This window comes from Gekko japonicus, unplaced genomic scaffold (genome assembly GCF_001447785.1).
Source record: "Gekko japonicus isolate JY-2015 unplaced genomic scaffold, Gekko_japonicus_V1.1 scaffold862, whole genome shotgun sequence".
Lineage (NCBI taxonomy): Eukaryota > Metazoa > Chordata > Lepidosauria > Squamata > Gekkonidae > Gekko > Gekko japonicus.
This window is the reverse complement of record NW_015173699.1, coordinates 1,524-15,348: the sequence shown is the minus strand read 5'-3', so window position 1 is coordinate 15,348 and position 13,825 is coordinate 1,524. Positions and strand designations below refer to the sequence as shown.

The 13,825-nt window shown below is 43.3% G+C and overlaps 1 protein-coding gene across 1 annotated transcript; it reads right to left on the bottom strand.

Moving 5' to 3' along the window:
* Window positions 1-5,367: 5,367 nt before the first annotated feature.
* IL6ST (interleukin 6 signal transducer) lies at window positions 5,368-13,599 on the bottom strand (the record flags this gene model as incomplete). The annotated part of the gene is made up of 3 exons (XM_015423212.1): window positions 5,368-8,423; window positions 11,266-11,347; window positions 13,503-13,599. Coding segments are annotated over 3 exons (896 nt in total), but the record flags the coding sequence as incomplete, so codon positions are not given.
* Between the last annotated feature and the right edge of the window lie 226 nt (window positions 13,600-13,825).

Sequence of the window (13,825 nt, the reverse complement as noted above, 5' to 3'; positions counted from 1 at the left end):
ACCCAAATACTTCCACACAGCAACAGCAACGTAAATACATCAGACTCTGTGTCGTTGTTCAGTGTGGACACACAGAGCTGTGTGCACAATAATATGGACTTGTGAGCCGGTAAATAACCTTGGCTGCCCTGACCTGGATAACCCAGGTTAGACTGACCTCGTCAGAACTCAGAAGCTAAGTGGGTCAGCCCTTTGGATGAGAGACCACCAAGGAAGCCCTGGGTCACAGCGCAGAGGCAGGCAATGGCAAACCACCTCTGAACGTCTCTTGCCTTGGAAACCCCACAGAGTTGCCTTAAGTTGACCACAACTTAATGGGAAAGAAAAAAATAATCCTTGGATTGGGTGTTCAAGCCCCAGGTCAGTCGCACATTCACCCATAGACTAAACCTGATGGGGGAGGGTCTTCCATGTTTTTTCAGAACTAATACCCCTGCTGTCTGCATTGTGATTAGCAGTAGGTGGTGGTAGAGACAGGTAAAATTACCTGTACCTGTCTTTCTCTTAGAGGAGTGCTTTAAATTGTAGACGCAGCGTGGGATGAAGATGCCACAACACCCTATTTCTCCCAGTGACCCTTTCCTGCTCCTTCAAAGCTGCTGTCAACTGGGACCGCAGAATAGTTTTTAGAACTCTCTCATTACAGAGCTTTTGCCTCCCATCTGTTTTTAACTCGGGCTCAGCTAGGAAGCGATTTCCCTCATAGGTCTGTTAGCGGGAGAGATGTGGTAAAGGCTGCGAAACTCTTTCACTTATCAAAAACTGACTGTCCAGAAGTCACACAACTGCTGAGATGCATGAACAAGACCAGTCCTGTTCGACCAGACAAGTGCTAAACAGGGCTCAACGTCTGGACTTTATGCACGATCCTGTTCAGAACAACCCTGCCTACAAGGAAGTTGTTACTCACTATTAAAGCATTAAACCAGTTTAATAAAATTCTATTGTACTCTGTCAGTGGAGAGAGCAGGGTTATTGGAGGAGAAGAAAAGTTCATAGGGCTTGGTTTTTTTTAAGTATTGTATTATTTTTTAATCTGCTTCTTTCTCCAAGGAACTCAAGGCGTGCACAATAGTCCCATTCCATTTCAGTATCTTGTCAGGCCTGTGAAGAAGGTTAAGTTGGGTGTGACTGGCTTAAGGTCATCAAGCCAGGAAGCTTTATGACCAGATGGGCTTGAATCAGGTCTCTCTCTGGCACCCGTGTTGGGGGCTGGATTGGAATTGTTCATCCTTGTCCTGGGGGGGAATGCAATGCAAACTGGGGTCAATAGCGAGTGTCTGTGGGTTAACAAACCTTCCCTGTCATGACTAACTCCATTAGAATCAGACTCCACAGCTAGCAGCTGCTTTGAGATGGTATAGTAAGATGTGACCATGGGAGAGTTTAGGCCTGGGAGAGGTAAGGTAAAAGTAAAGCCACAAGGTATCAATTTGCTTTTAGTGCTATTACGTTCAGATAGTCTTAAAGATAATACCGACAAGTACTGAGAAACAAGTAATGCCTATTTCTTTTAATGGATACTTTTATAATTGTGTATTAGCTTTGTTTTCTTTAAAGGCCACATACATATACAGCAAAGGGCAGTCACCTCAGAAAGGTATTTACTAATACAAAGAGTAACAATATAGCTTTCATAACATGTACATGACAATGAACATGCACCTTGAAGACAGGATGACTACCAGACATTTCTGTGCAAATGTACAAGTACTTGTCTACACTTCCCATTTAATGCCTGACTGTGCTTAGTCGAAGTAACTATCTAGAAAAGACCCACGGAGGTGTGCTTGCATAGCTCTGCACGGGGTGGGAGGGCCCCACTGAGGCCTATCATAACTGAAAATGTGTTGAGACAAATACAGAACTCCAGGTAAATACCTGGCCTTTGCTCTTTCCTTTCCTGGCCGGCACAAAAGAAAACCATCTATCAAGCTAGGTGCCATTTTTGTTAACACTAAAAACAAAGGGTAGGATCCATTACCAAGGCACTGAAACCCATTTGCCCCTTGTAGCAAAATCATTTAGCACAGAATCTCCCCACCCCTTCTGCAAACAGGGTTCTCACTTTGGTGACAGTACATGCTCGTGCACAGAGACAGTGCAACTACTGTAAATATTTGCAAAGCGGTTGTGCTGATTTGCAGTGTAGACAAGCCCTGACACAGACTTAAGAATTTTGCATAGATACATCAAATAACACTGGATATGTAACCATAATGAGCAACAAGCCATAATATAGGCAGTAAACATGAAATGTCAGAGATTTCTGAAACCAAATATTTCCCTGTGACCTCTTTTTAAGAAGGCTCACACTGCTCTATCCACAAAACAAACAACATAGGCTTTGTCTCCAAACATCCAGTTGGCCAAGCCTTGAGCCACAAATGGGACAATTTAGCTTGCCGTTTCAGCCCACAATCAAGCTACAAGGAGCCTTATTTGAGGGAGGGAAACATACAGTCATGCATACTTCCTGGTGAACTACAGAGCCTATGTAAACAGGTGCCGAGGTGGATTGCTTCAGTGCCTTCAAGACTCAACAAGGAGGAGGTCTGGGTCTCCCTTAAACTGCATGAATTCCAAATGCCATTAAGGCTGCAATTGTGTCCACTCTCATGGGGGGGGGGGAGTTCCATTGAACGCAGTGACACTTCAGAGTCAACATACACAGGATTGGGCTACATAGGGCTTAAGGCCATGCAATATGCTAGTTAAAAGTTACATTCAGCGGCACATCATTTAGCTTGAAATACAAAATGCACAAAGTTGCTTATGTGTACAATTTTATTACACAGTCCTCAGGCACAAAGGAAACGAGAAAAGTTAAACATTATGCTTTAAACAAGTGTACTGAAAACTGGCTTCATGGCTGAGGTTCACTGATTTTCTAAACTACTTTCAATGAAAAATGGGATCTCTCCCCCTGCCGTGACCACCCTTGCAAGTCAGTTTTTCATTACAGTGTGTCTTGTGAAGGGGAAAAAGGCAACCACCATAGGATTGGGCCGATACCGTAGTGTGAAACAGGTACAAGGGAAATGTAACTTATATTCCTGGTACCGAGAACTACTGTTGGGTCACTTTTCCTCTAAGTTGCTTTAAAGAAGGTTCAGAAGTCTCAGCATGTAGCCTAGGTTTCTCCAACTGCCATATTTAGGAAAGGGAGGAGGAAATAAGACTCCCTAGAAAAGACATTAATGCTAGGAAAAGAGGAAGACCCTCCATGAGATGGATTGACTCAGTAAAGGAAGCTATGGTGTGCAGTTTGCAAGCACTGAGCAAGGTCGTTTTGGAGGTCATTAATTCATAGGGTTGCCATAACTCCAAGGCAACTTGATGGGCTCAGATCTCACATAAATCAACCGCCCTTCTCAAATAACTTGAACATGCCATTTACACTTTTTCATGCCAAGCAGCACAATAATGCTTGTAATTCCAGCAACAGTTTTATTCCAGCTATGCAGAACCCATTTGTCTGTTAGTGAGATTATGCAAAAGTGAACCAATATAATAGGACCAACCTGTCCATGTACCTACCCCACTGCTTTCCTGGCACGTTAACTATTCCTGGAGTCATAAAGATCCCAATAAGTTTTAAAATGTAGTCTTTCTTTGCTGCTTTTGATCAGTGGGAGTGAAGGCAGGAGCTGAGCTGCAAGAACAGAGGGATGGATTTACTGGAGTATTTCTGTGGCTGGAATGATTTCCATTTGTGGAGTGCAACTTTCTTGCTCCCACCTCCCCGTTGTGGTCCAAAATGTCTCTCAAACCAGTCAGTCTGATTTCTACTGAGACCCTCCCTAAGAATATACAAAAATAAAACCCTTAGTACAATGGGACCAACCTTTTTAAAACACAAGCATACAGATATCTGGACATTTTAGTAAGGGAACCAGTAATTAGAATTTTTGTATGAGAACAGCCTCCCATTTCTATATTTTGCTATATCGCTTTTTAATATTTTGTGTACCAACTCAGCCAGAAGACTCCTGCTACCCATAAGAAGGTCCTTGCTCACTGCTTCCTACTGGTAAATTTTCTAGTGAGAGCCTACTAACCCACACTGAACACATGAAGTTGCCTTACACAGAGTTAGACCAATGGTCTAACCAAGGTCACTATTGCCTACTCTGACTGATAATACCTCTCTAAGCAGAGCTCTCACATTCCCTACTACCTAATACATTTTGGACTGGATATGCTGGGGATTGCATCTGGGACACTGCACCCACATTTAAAATGCAGCACCATTAAGATGTTCATTTATGTAACAAGGAACTATACGGAGATTTAATTAAGATTGCCAATTTCTTCTATCTCACCTGAGGATCATGGCACTACAACGGGATCAGGGTAGACTGCTTTTAAAAAAGACCTCTTCTATCAACCCAACCTACATGTGAGACAGTAAGGGACGCATCCCTTCTAATGTAGAGCATGACAAGACCACAAACAAAAGCCCAGTTGCTCATGAATCCAAAAGACATACATTTATACTGCTTTGAAATGTTTTTGTGATACATTTTCGGCAGACTCTGATGTGCTATTGTACAGGAATCATGACAGTTAAATACTGGAATCAGGCTACGAGCTGATCAAGATCAATAATATATTAAGTATAAATATCAATATACTGTGATCACTATATGGCACATAAAAATTCTTGAAAAGAGAATGTGCATTTAAGTTGTTAGAGAAGGTAAAAGAACACATGAACAGTATGACTTGAATAACAATGTAAGGAAGACAGGCATTTCTACATTTATACAAATAAGTTGAATCTCCGAAGACTCTGAATACAAACTTTTAATAAGCTACTGGCAGAAACATCACAAATTGATTCAATTTTTACAAAATTAATTTGGGAATTAATGACTGTTTCAAAATCAGTCTGATGTTCAGAATGCCTCACCTATGATAGAAAACTCTGAACTAGGAAGTTCTAGAACAGGTTTCAAAAACGTCAGAAGTAATCAAGTAATCAGAACTTGGTAGGGATGGAGGACTACGGTATTATAAAATGAACACTCTTTCCAGGGCTATTTTTGGACAGGAACGCACAGGAACGGAGTTCCGGCTGGCTCCCAAGTTGGCCACGCCCTGCAGGAACTCATTAGCATAATAGGCCACACCCAACAGCAGAAACTCATTAGGATTGGCTACGTTAGGGGTGTGTGGCCTAACATGCAAAGGAGTTCCTGCTACAAAAAAGCCCTGGGTTTTGACAACAAGGTAAACAGAATAACAAGCAAAAGGTGGGTGTGGCTGGATAACCACACTTCTGGTAACATGAGGGTGCGGCCTAATGTGCTAATGAGCTGTGCTGTGAGGGGTGTGGCCTAATATGCTAATGAGTTTCTGCTGTTGGGTGTGGCCTATTGTGCCAATGAGTTCCTGCTGGGCTTTTTCTACAAAAAGAGCCCTGACTCTTTCTATTAAAATTCTTTTGGGAGACACTTTAAAAACGTGAGACTCTACTGTGGAAATAAGTAATCAGAGCAAGAGAAGACCTGTGGCACAACCCTGTGCAGTTACTTCAGTCTAAGACACGTGGCTTCATGAGCTTGGACCAGAAAACATCTAATAGGATTGCGCTTAACATTTTTTGAACAAGATGCATTTCCTTCCACGCCACACTGTCACCCCTTTTTACTCCAGTTTTACAACGGATTAGCATCCAATCGTTTTGCCAGGGCAGAGTAAGCTATTCACAAATAGCATTCTACACGCACTAGTCAAAGGCTCCTCAAAAGAGAAGGCAAGCGTGAATTGCCAAAGCAGAAAAGTGCTACAAACTAAATGAGAAGGCTGCCTGTCATTACATTTTTACAAAAAAAATGGCTGGAAATATTACTACAATACATACGAGGAGCAGTGAAGAAACCCCAGCAGTAGAAGCCAGAGGAGAGTAAACACATCCTAACCTAGGAGGACTCATACAAGGTTATGGCCCACATTATCACCCCCTTTATTGATAATAAACTGAAGAGCACGGCTGTAATTGGAATAGATTTGTAGATAAACTCTGTAAGGGTTTAAAAGTTATTCATGAATATCCCTTCTTGGAGATGACAGTGCGATTATCCAGCTATCCAAATGAGACTTTCCAAATAGGGTAACATCTTGGGAAAGCGACAATGATCTACAGAGATGATGGCTCCCTAGTCACAGAGATTTCAAAGTGTAAGTTGCCACATCATCATTAAATTTTGGAGGAACAATCAAAAGGAACCTTTATTTCTCTTTAAAACAGCTGTAGTGTTTTTGGCTTTTTTCAGAATGAGTGTCAGCTTATTAATGCTATAATGCAAAACAAAACTAATCAGATGCAAGTCAGTTTATAGGAACCAAACTGTCCTGGATGATTTTATTATGAAAATAGATAGGACTGCAAGAAATGTTTTTAGGAAAAGTTTTGTCATGAAATGAAAAGTGCTGAGGCTTTGTGGTTCTTCCTGGTGCTCTTTTAAGTAGTTTCCTCAAAATGCTCTAGAGATCCATGATGGCGGCCAGTGGCAGCAAGAAATACTAGAACCTGGTACTGGCAGATTGTAAAAGAGCAGCAGGCTCTCTCACTAACAACACAATGCTTACCTTATAAAACTTTATTATACAATATTAATTTAAATGTTGATCTTACTAGAGCTTAACCGGGTGAGAACTAAACAAAAGGAAGTGTGCACATGTAGAAGATTTTCAGGTAGTAAAAATGTTCACGTTCAAAACAGAACATCCACAATTCATTATGGTTTGGCTCCAATTAAAAACAGGCCTAAACAGAGGGGTGCAATATTGAAACCCTAACCCTAACCAGCATTCAGGCTTGTGCAATAACCACGCTTGACTAGGTGGTAAATATTTTACCTGGCTCATTGCAGATCTTTACACAAGAACATAAGAAGAGCCCTGCTGGATCAGGTGAGTGGTCCATGTAATCCAGGATCCTGCATCACACAGTGACCACCCAGTTATTCTGGATGGCCAACTGGTACGCAGGGGTCTACTGCCTCTGAATGTGCAGGCTCCCTTCGGTACCCATCAGCTAGTTGCCACTGATGAACCTCTCCTCCATCAATTTGTGTAACCCACTTTTAAAGTAATATCTTGCAATGAATTCCATGGTTTCCTGAGAAGGAGTGTGCACAGAACTGTGGGGGTGGAAGAGGGCCCTTGAATAAATGGAGCCTTTCTAGTCAGTTAATCTGGGAATCTGTGCAGTCCCAACTAACGCATTCTGCCTCAAGCCAGAGACAGCCAAAGCTTTGGTCTCTGGTTAATGTTTTAAAAAGGTTGTTCAAGGTAAGGTACTACAATTCAGTCAGACTCTGGCCTAGCAAAAAGGAAATCAGTCATCGTGTAACAATCCTAATGTCTTCAGAACCTAATGGTAAGACATCATCTACAATCAGGCCCCATCTCTATGCTTTCACTGCTGTGGCCAAATGAAAGTGACCTTCCATTTCATATTACAATGAAATGAGATGCCACAGGGCCAAAAAGCATCACAGATTGCTTTGAAAACTTGACTGAGATATAGCGCTCGAAGGAAGAAGTCTACACCAACCCCCCCAAACCTAAATGTTGTCCAAGTTCCCTTCCATTAAGAAAATGGTTCATCTGAAGCAAGATTTTTTTTCTTAAAAAAATTAACTTATATAGAGGAGGCTGTAATTGGAGGCCTAGCAAGAGGCAGTCTCTCTCAATCACTGGGGCATGTAACCACCCTGCCTCACTGTCTGTGGTAGATAGCATTTTGGCATCTCATCCTCAGTCACTGCCTTTATGCCCACGGTTTCACACTGCCCAGTTTGTCCTTCGGGGCTTGGGTGGAAGGCACCTGCAAAAGCAGCTTCCTGTTCCTCTCTTTCTAGGACAGAGCCACACGTCTGCGAGGCTTGAAGTCCAGCAATATCTTCTTCATTTATTGGAGGAATTTGTTTTACTTTTTCCAAATGAGACTCCTCAGCGAAGGGCTCCTCCCGATTACAATTCTGTTTGAAATAGCGATGCACTGGGGTTGAGCCGCCGCCGCAGCCCCCGTCTGCTACTTGCTGCTCTTCCGGACGCTCCTCCGAATCCAGCAGGGGCTGAGTAGATTCAGACCTGGAAAAGGCCTGAACCGGAGGTATCTGGTCTCTGTAGCCATTGAGCACTACAGTTGAATACTGCACGGTGCTGGAAGTGTTTTGAGCAGGTTCACCTTCATCACTATCTGAAACACTCTGTCGAGGAGAAGACATGCAGGAGGACCCCCCTATACCACTGCTGTGGCCCTCAGAGGCATTCTTCTCCTTTCTGAGCAAATCGAAAGGCTTCAGATCCTGTTCCGAAAAGGATTTCTTGTCATCAGCCTCAATTTCGACAACGCTGACATCAGTAAAGCTGCCTTCTGGATATATCTGCTCTTTGGAATCAAAATGCTACAAAGAAACACAAAACAAGAATTATGGATAGATCTGGTGCAACCTGATCACAAGCAAAGTCAATATCTAAGGCTGTGTTGCCTCGGCTTGGCATCAGCCTAATCTCCTTTTCAAAAATCAAGCTTCTCTTGAATGGGAAGTTAGTGCAATAATCATCCAGTGTTTCTGCATTGCATCCATTCCACGAAGTCCCAAACTGCATTATTCGGAAACATTTAAGGCTCTCCTCACAGGTGCTACCATGTTTCTTATTCAAGTTTGAAAGAGTTTCTCTATAACAAAATTCTGTTCATTCCAGCATACATAATACACCAGATTCATGCTCACTAACTGATTAATGAAATTGCACATGTGCTTTATTACACAAAACATCTACCATTTGTGGGGTTTTCCCAGACCAAAAAATGAGAAATCAGTATATCTAATTCTCAACATGTCCAAACCCACAGAGACTGGAGCCATGAACAGAAAACACTGATCCTTTCTATAAACCTAAAAAAAAAAACCTCCCAGGTTTGCAGAAATACCTGAAATCTACAAAAAGGGTGTGTGTATAAAATTTCCCCAAACAATAAAAGCAGCAGCTGTACCATTAAGAAATGAATGCTCTCAGTTGCTAGGCAACCACATAGTACTGCCAGCATTTGAGTCTTGGTTTCTGTCAGTAAAAGGCAGGAGGAGGGGGCAAGGACCTTGAGGACTCATCGAAGCCAGGCCTGTAAACAACCAATGAGCAATTTGCTGCCACCTGACTTGCATGACTCACCCAGGCTTGGTTGCTTGCAACTGTTCAACAGCAGCCAACCCACAAAAACTAGTGTGGTTTAGTGATCCGGGAGACCCAGGTTCAAATCTGCATTCTGCCATGGAAGTTCACTTGGTGGCTTAGTGTCAGTCATACAGTCTCAAGCCTATCCTACTTCACAGTTTGAGGATAAAATGGAGGTGGGGAGAATGATGTAAGCTGCTTTGGGTCCTCATTATGGAGAAAGGCAAGATATACATGTGAAGTAAATAAATAATATAGCTGAAGACTGGGGGCAGATAAAAAGTTGGTTGGTGGGTGGGTAGGAGAAAAGGAAGCAGGGAAAGGTGGGGATATGGGGGCTGCCAGGAAGATGGGAAGAAGAAATAGTGCGGGAGGGATAAAGGGGAAAGTGCCACCCCCTCAAGTCCCCACCACTTAACTGAGCCAACTCAGCCCAGAATCCAGAAGGCACACAGAGTTTTCCCAGGCAGAGGCTGCCAGAGGTAGGGAAGAAGGAAAAGCTCAAGATGAGGGCAGATAAAGGCAGGTTGGTGGGTGGGTCAGAAGAACTGAAGGAAGTATGAAATCGGGAGAGGTTATGGGGGGCTTTCAGGGAAGGGAAAGATATATTTTATTACACTGTATGGAGTTGAGTGGCCCTTAGCCATGAATAACACAATTATGTATATACACGTGGGAACCCGCAAGGAGTTGAGGGGGGCATCTACTTTCCCCTCCCCTCACTATTTCCTCTTTCCCTTCCCTGAAAGCCCCCCATAGCCTCTCCCGATTTCATACTTCCTTCAGTTCTTCTGACCCACCCACCAACCTGCCTTTATCTGCTCTCATCTTTTCCTTCTTCCCTACCTCTGGCAGCCTCTGCCTGGGAAAACTCTTGATGGGCCTCTCTAGGCGAGACCACATCCAGCCTGCGCTGAAGGCGCTGCACTGGCTGCCAATAGCGTACCGGGTCCGCTTCAAAGTGCTGGTTCTTACCTATAAAGCCCTATATGGCCAGGGTCCAGCTTACCTAAGGGACCGCCTTTCCCCATATGTTCCCCCAAGGGCACTACGGTCGAGGGCGAAACATCTTCTGGTTATTCCAGCCCCTAGAGATGTCAAATATGCTGCAACTAGGGTCAGGGCCTTTTCGGTGGCGGCTCCTATCTGGTGAAACGAGCTCCCGGAGGAGATCAGGGGCCTGCAGGACCTTATGCAGTTTCGCAGGGCCTGCAAGACGGAGCTCTTCCGCCAGGCTTTTGAGTAGGAGCCGCCACCATCACTGTACCATCACCGCGCTGCCAATTTTGGCAATGCGAGTTGGCCCTGGAACTGAAGAACGGACATAGCGCAGACTGATCAAGTAGAGCTAGTAGAATTTTGAAACACTGTATTGGAGTCCCCATCTTGGATGCTGTCTTGTGAGCACCGATTTTAAATGTAAATGTAATCGATTGCCATACATAACAATAAAAACCAGATAAAACAATCGCCTCCTGTCAGCTGCCCTGAGCCCATGAGGAAGGGCGGGATATAAGTCAAATAAATACATAAATAATAAATAGTAGGGGAGGGGAAGATGAGATTCACCCCTGCGGGTCCCCCACTTGTGGAATCATATTCTCACATGTAGTCCAAGTCTTTCAGACTCCTGCATACCGAAATACAGCAAAATAATCACAGAGTTCTTGTGGCTCATTATGCTGGAGCTGACTGTAGTTACTTCGAGGGAGCAACACAAGTTCTCTTGTAGCCAGCATACCCATCTATATCTAAAACAGCTGTGGTACTCAATTCAGTGCAACCATCACTTAGCATTAAAGGATTCTACCTACTATAACTGGCATGGTTCTTGTAGTTTATTACGCCTCTGAAATAGTGGACTCCCAGAAACAGTATGTGAACTGAAGTGGGGATCTGCAGTGTTTGTGGAGGGAGCAGTAAAAGTCTGCTGGCAGATCTGACTGATTAGGACCTACCTCCTTAACCTCACAGAATGTGTAAACCCACCCTTGTCTACCCCTAAATACACTCCTGCTATTCTGCTTATAGTTGTACACAATTGTAATTCAGAAGGGTTTTTATCTTTACCTTAGACGGTGTCTGAGGTGACCACTGAGCAATTACACTCTTGGAAGGATCAGGCACATTAGGCCAGATATGCTTCTTGATGCTGGCAAAGATTGAAAGAGACAAGTCATTGAACTGCCATCACATGAACTTACTGAGAACTTTATGCATCTCTCATGTGCATACAATGATCAGCTACTGTGTTAATGATTTTATGTTCCACTACATTTTAATTTATTTATATTTATTTATACTTTAAATCTATGAATCACCCAATCCCTAAGTGCACAGGGCTCTGGGCAATGTACAACAGAAGTTAAAAACATCAACGTAACATTGTTTAAATTAATAATTCAGTCATTTCTATATTATTAAATAATCTCCAGATGGCATCACTAATTTAGCCTCAGCCCACTCTGGACTGTGCTGCCATCTCGTGGGCAGGGTGAGAAGGCGGCCAAAGCGAAACGATGGAAGAAACAACACTTAATGTTATTGTGTGTGTGTGTGTAAACACCTTTTGATGTTTAATATTTCTGTTGCTGTTACAGAGCTGAAGTCAGGACTACCATTTTTAAGGCCCTGTGTTTTGGTCACACCATGCTTTCAGAGAATAGCATTATGCAGTCAGGCAGAGGCTAGAAAGCCACTCCCCCCTTGTTTCCACCTCAGCGCTATTGCTGTGGAAGAACACTGGTCCCTTGCAAGTGGCACTAACACAGTCCAAGTGACAATATGGAGGTGACATTTTAAACTGGGGAGGCAGAGTGAGGGTAGACAGACTCAGCATTTCGGTGCGCAGAATGCACTGTCATACTGCTTCCTTTTGAAGAGCCCTGCAAGACTTAAGATTAAGGATGGGCCACAAACCTAATTTCATCATGAACATGACCAGTTCATGAGGCCTCAGTTCGTGAGATCACATCACCTGCCCATGAACCGCCATGTTTTTCATGGAGGTCCGTTAGGCTTGTGAGCCAGACACACTGGCACCAATTTATTTATTTTATTTCTTTATTAAATTTCTACCCCGCCCTCCCGCCGAAGCGGCTCAGGGCGGCTTACAAACAATTTAAAACCAACATACGGTTTAAAGCCAGCAAATACAAAATAAAATACAATTCATACAATTGCAATAAATACAGTTAGGCTAAATAAATAAATAAATACAGCGGCATCCTATAATAAAGTGCTAGCGCGGCCCCACCGGAGCAATCAGTTGTTATTGGAACGCTTGGCGGAACAGCTCCGTTTTTACAGCTCTACAGCACTGCTGCAGGTCCCGTAGAGGTCTAATCGCATCAGGGAGCTTGTTCCACAGCGTTGGTGCCGCCAACTAACTAATTGTCAAACCAATTAATTGTCAAAGCAACGGGGGGGGGGGGGCACTTGGCATCACCAGCTGCCCCTGCTTAACCTGCCCATTGACTTGGTTTTCCAACTTCAACTTCCCATCACCCTCCCATGCTAGATCTCCCCCCTTTTGCACTTTGGACCCTAAGATCCTCTACTTCTGTGCCTCTGGACACCTGCCTGCCAGACTTGGCATCACCAGCTGCCCTTGCTGTAACTGCCCATCAACTTGGTTTTCCAACTTGCGACCCTCCTCCTGCAATAGACCTCCCCCCCACTTGTAGAGGGGCATCCTAAGGAAGTCCACTGCAAGTCTGATGCCTTTAGCTTGCAGGGGGTCCATTCAAATCGACACTCCTAGACCTGTGGCTGCTGTTATTTCTCCAGAGAGTAAAAGTAGTACAAAGCAATTTGTTTCCATTTGGTTATACAGTTTAGTTTTCATCCTCAACGGTTTCAATACTCTATCCTTCTTGAGGAAAAAAAACAAACTGAAAATTTAGCCAGTGTTATGAATTAGCAGCACAATGAAGACCTTAAATACTCTGCAAAGAACAAAATCGCCTCATAAAAGCAAACAAGCTTAGCAGGATTCTAAGATGTGTGTGGACAGCCTGCAGCAAATAAGATACTTTCAAGCTGTCCCCATTCTAAAGCACCAAACATTCACAAAAGGATAGGAATACATATTATTTATATACAGTTAAACCACCCTTATGCCCTCAAATGTCCTGCTGATCAGACATGGGTGTGGATGTAATTCAGCAAATCCTTTCTACACTGTTAAACCTCAGGAGTCCCAGCTGGGCAAATCTGCTGCACTGTGCCTGATGCTAGGACCCCTTAATATCTCCCCTTCAGAGATAATATAGCACATTATACAGAATCTTAGTAAGAAGACTTACACATCTCGTTTGTTGAAGCAGAACAGTACTCCCAGGAGAGTAACAATCAGGAATGCTAGACACACAGGGACAACTATTGCTTCAATTTCTCCTTCTCCTATAAGGTAAACACAAAAAAAGAATTCACACTTCATTCCCTTGGTAATGTTACTTAATAACAACATCTTTAAAACATTAATTAAATTAAAATTCTATAACTGAATGGCAGAACATTTCATTATAATATGGTCAGGATTTGCCGCACAGGCACTAATAGAAGAAGCAACTATTGCAGATTCAAGACATTTGGGTAAGCGATGGAACCAGGACATAGCTTGAATGAA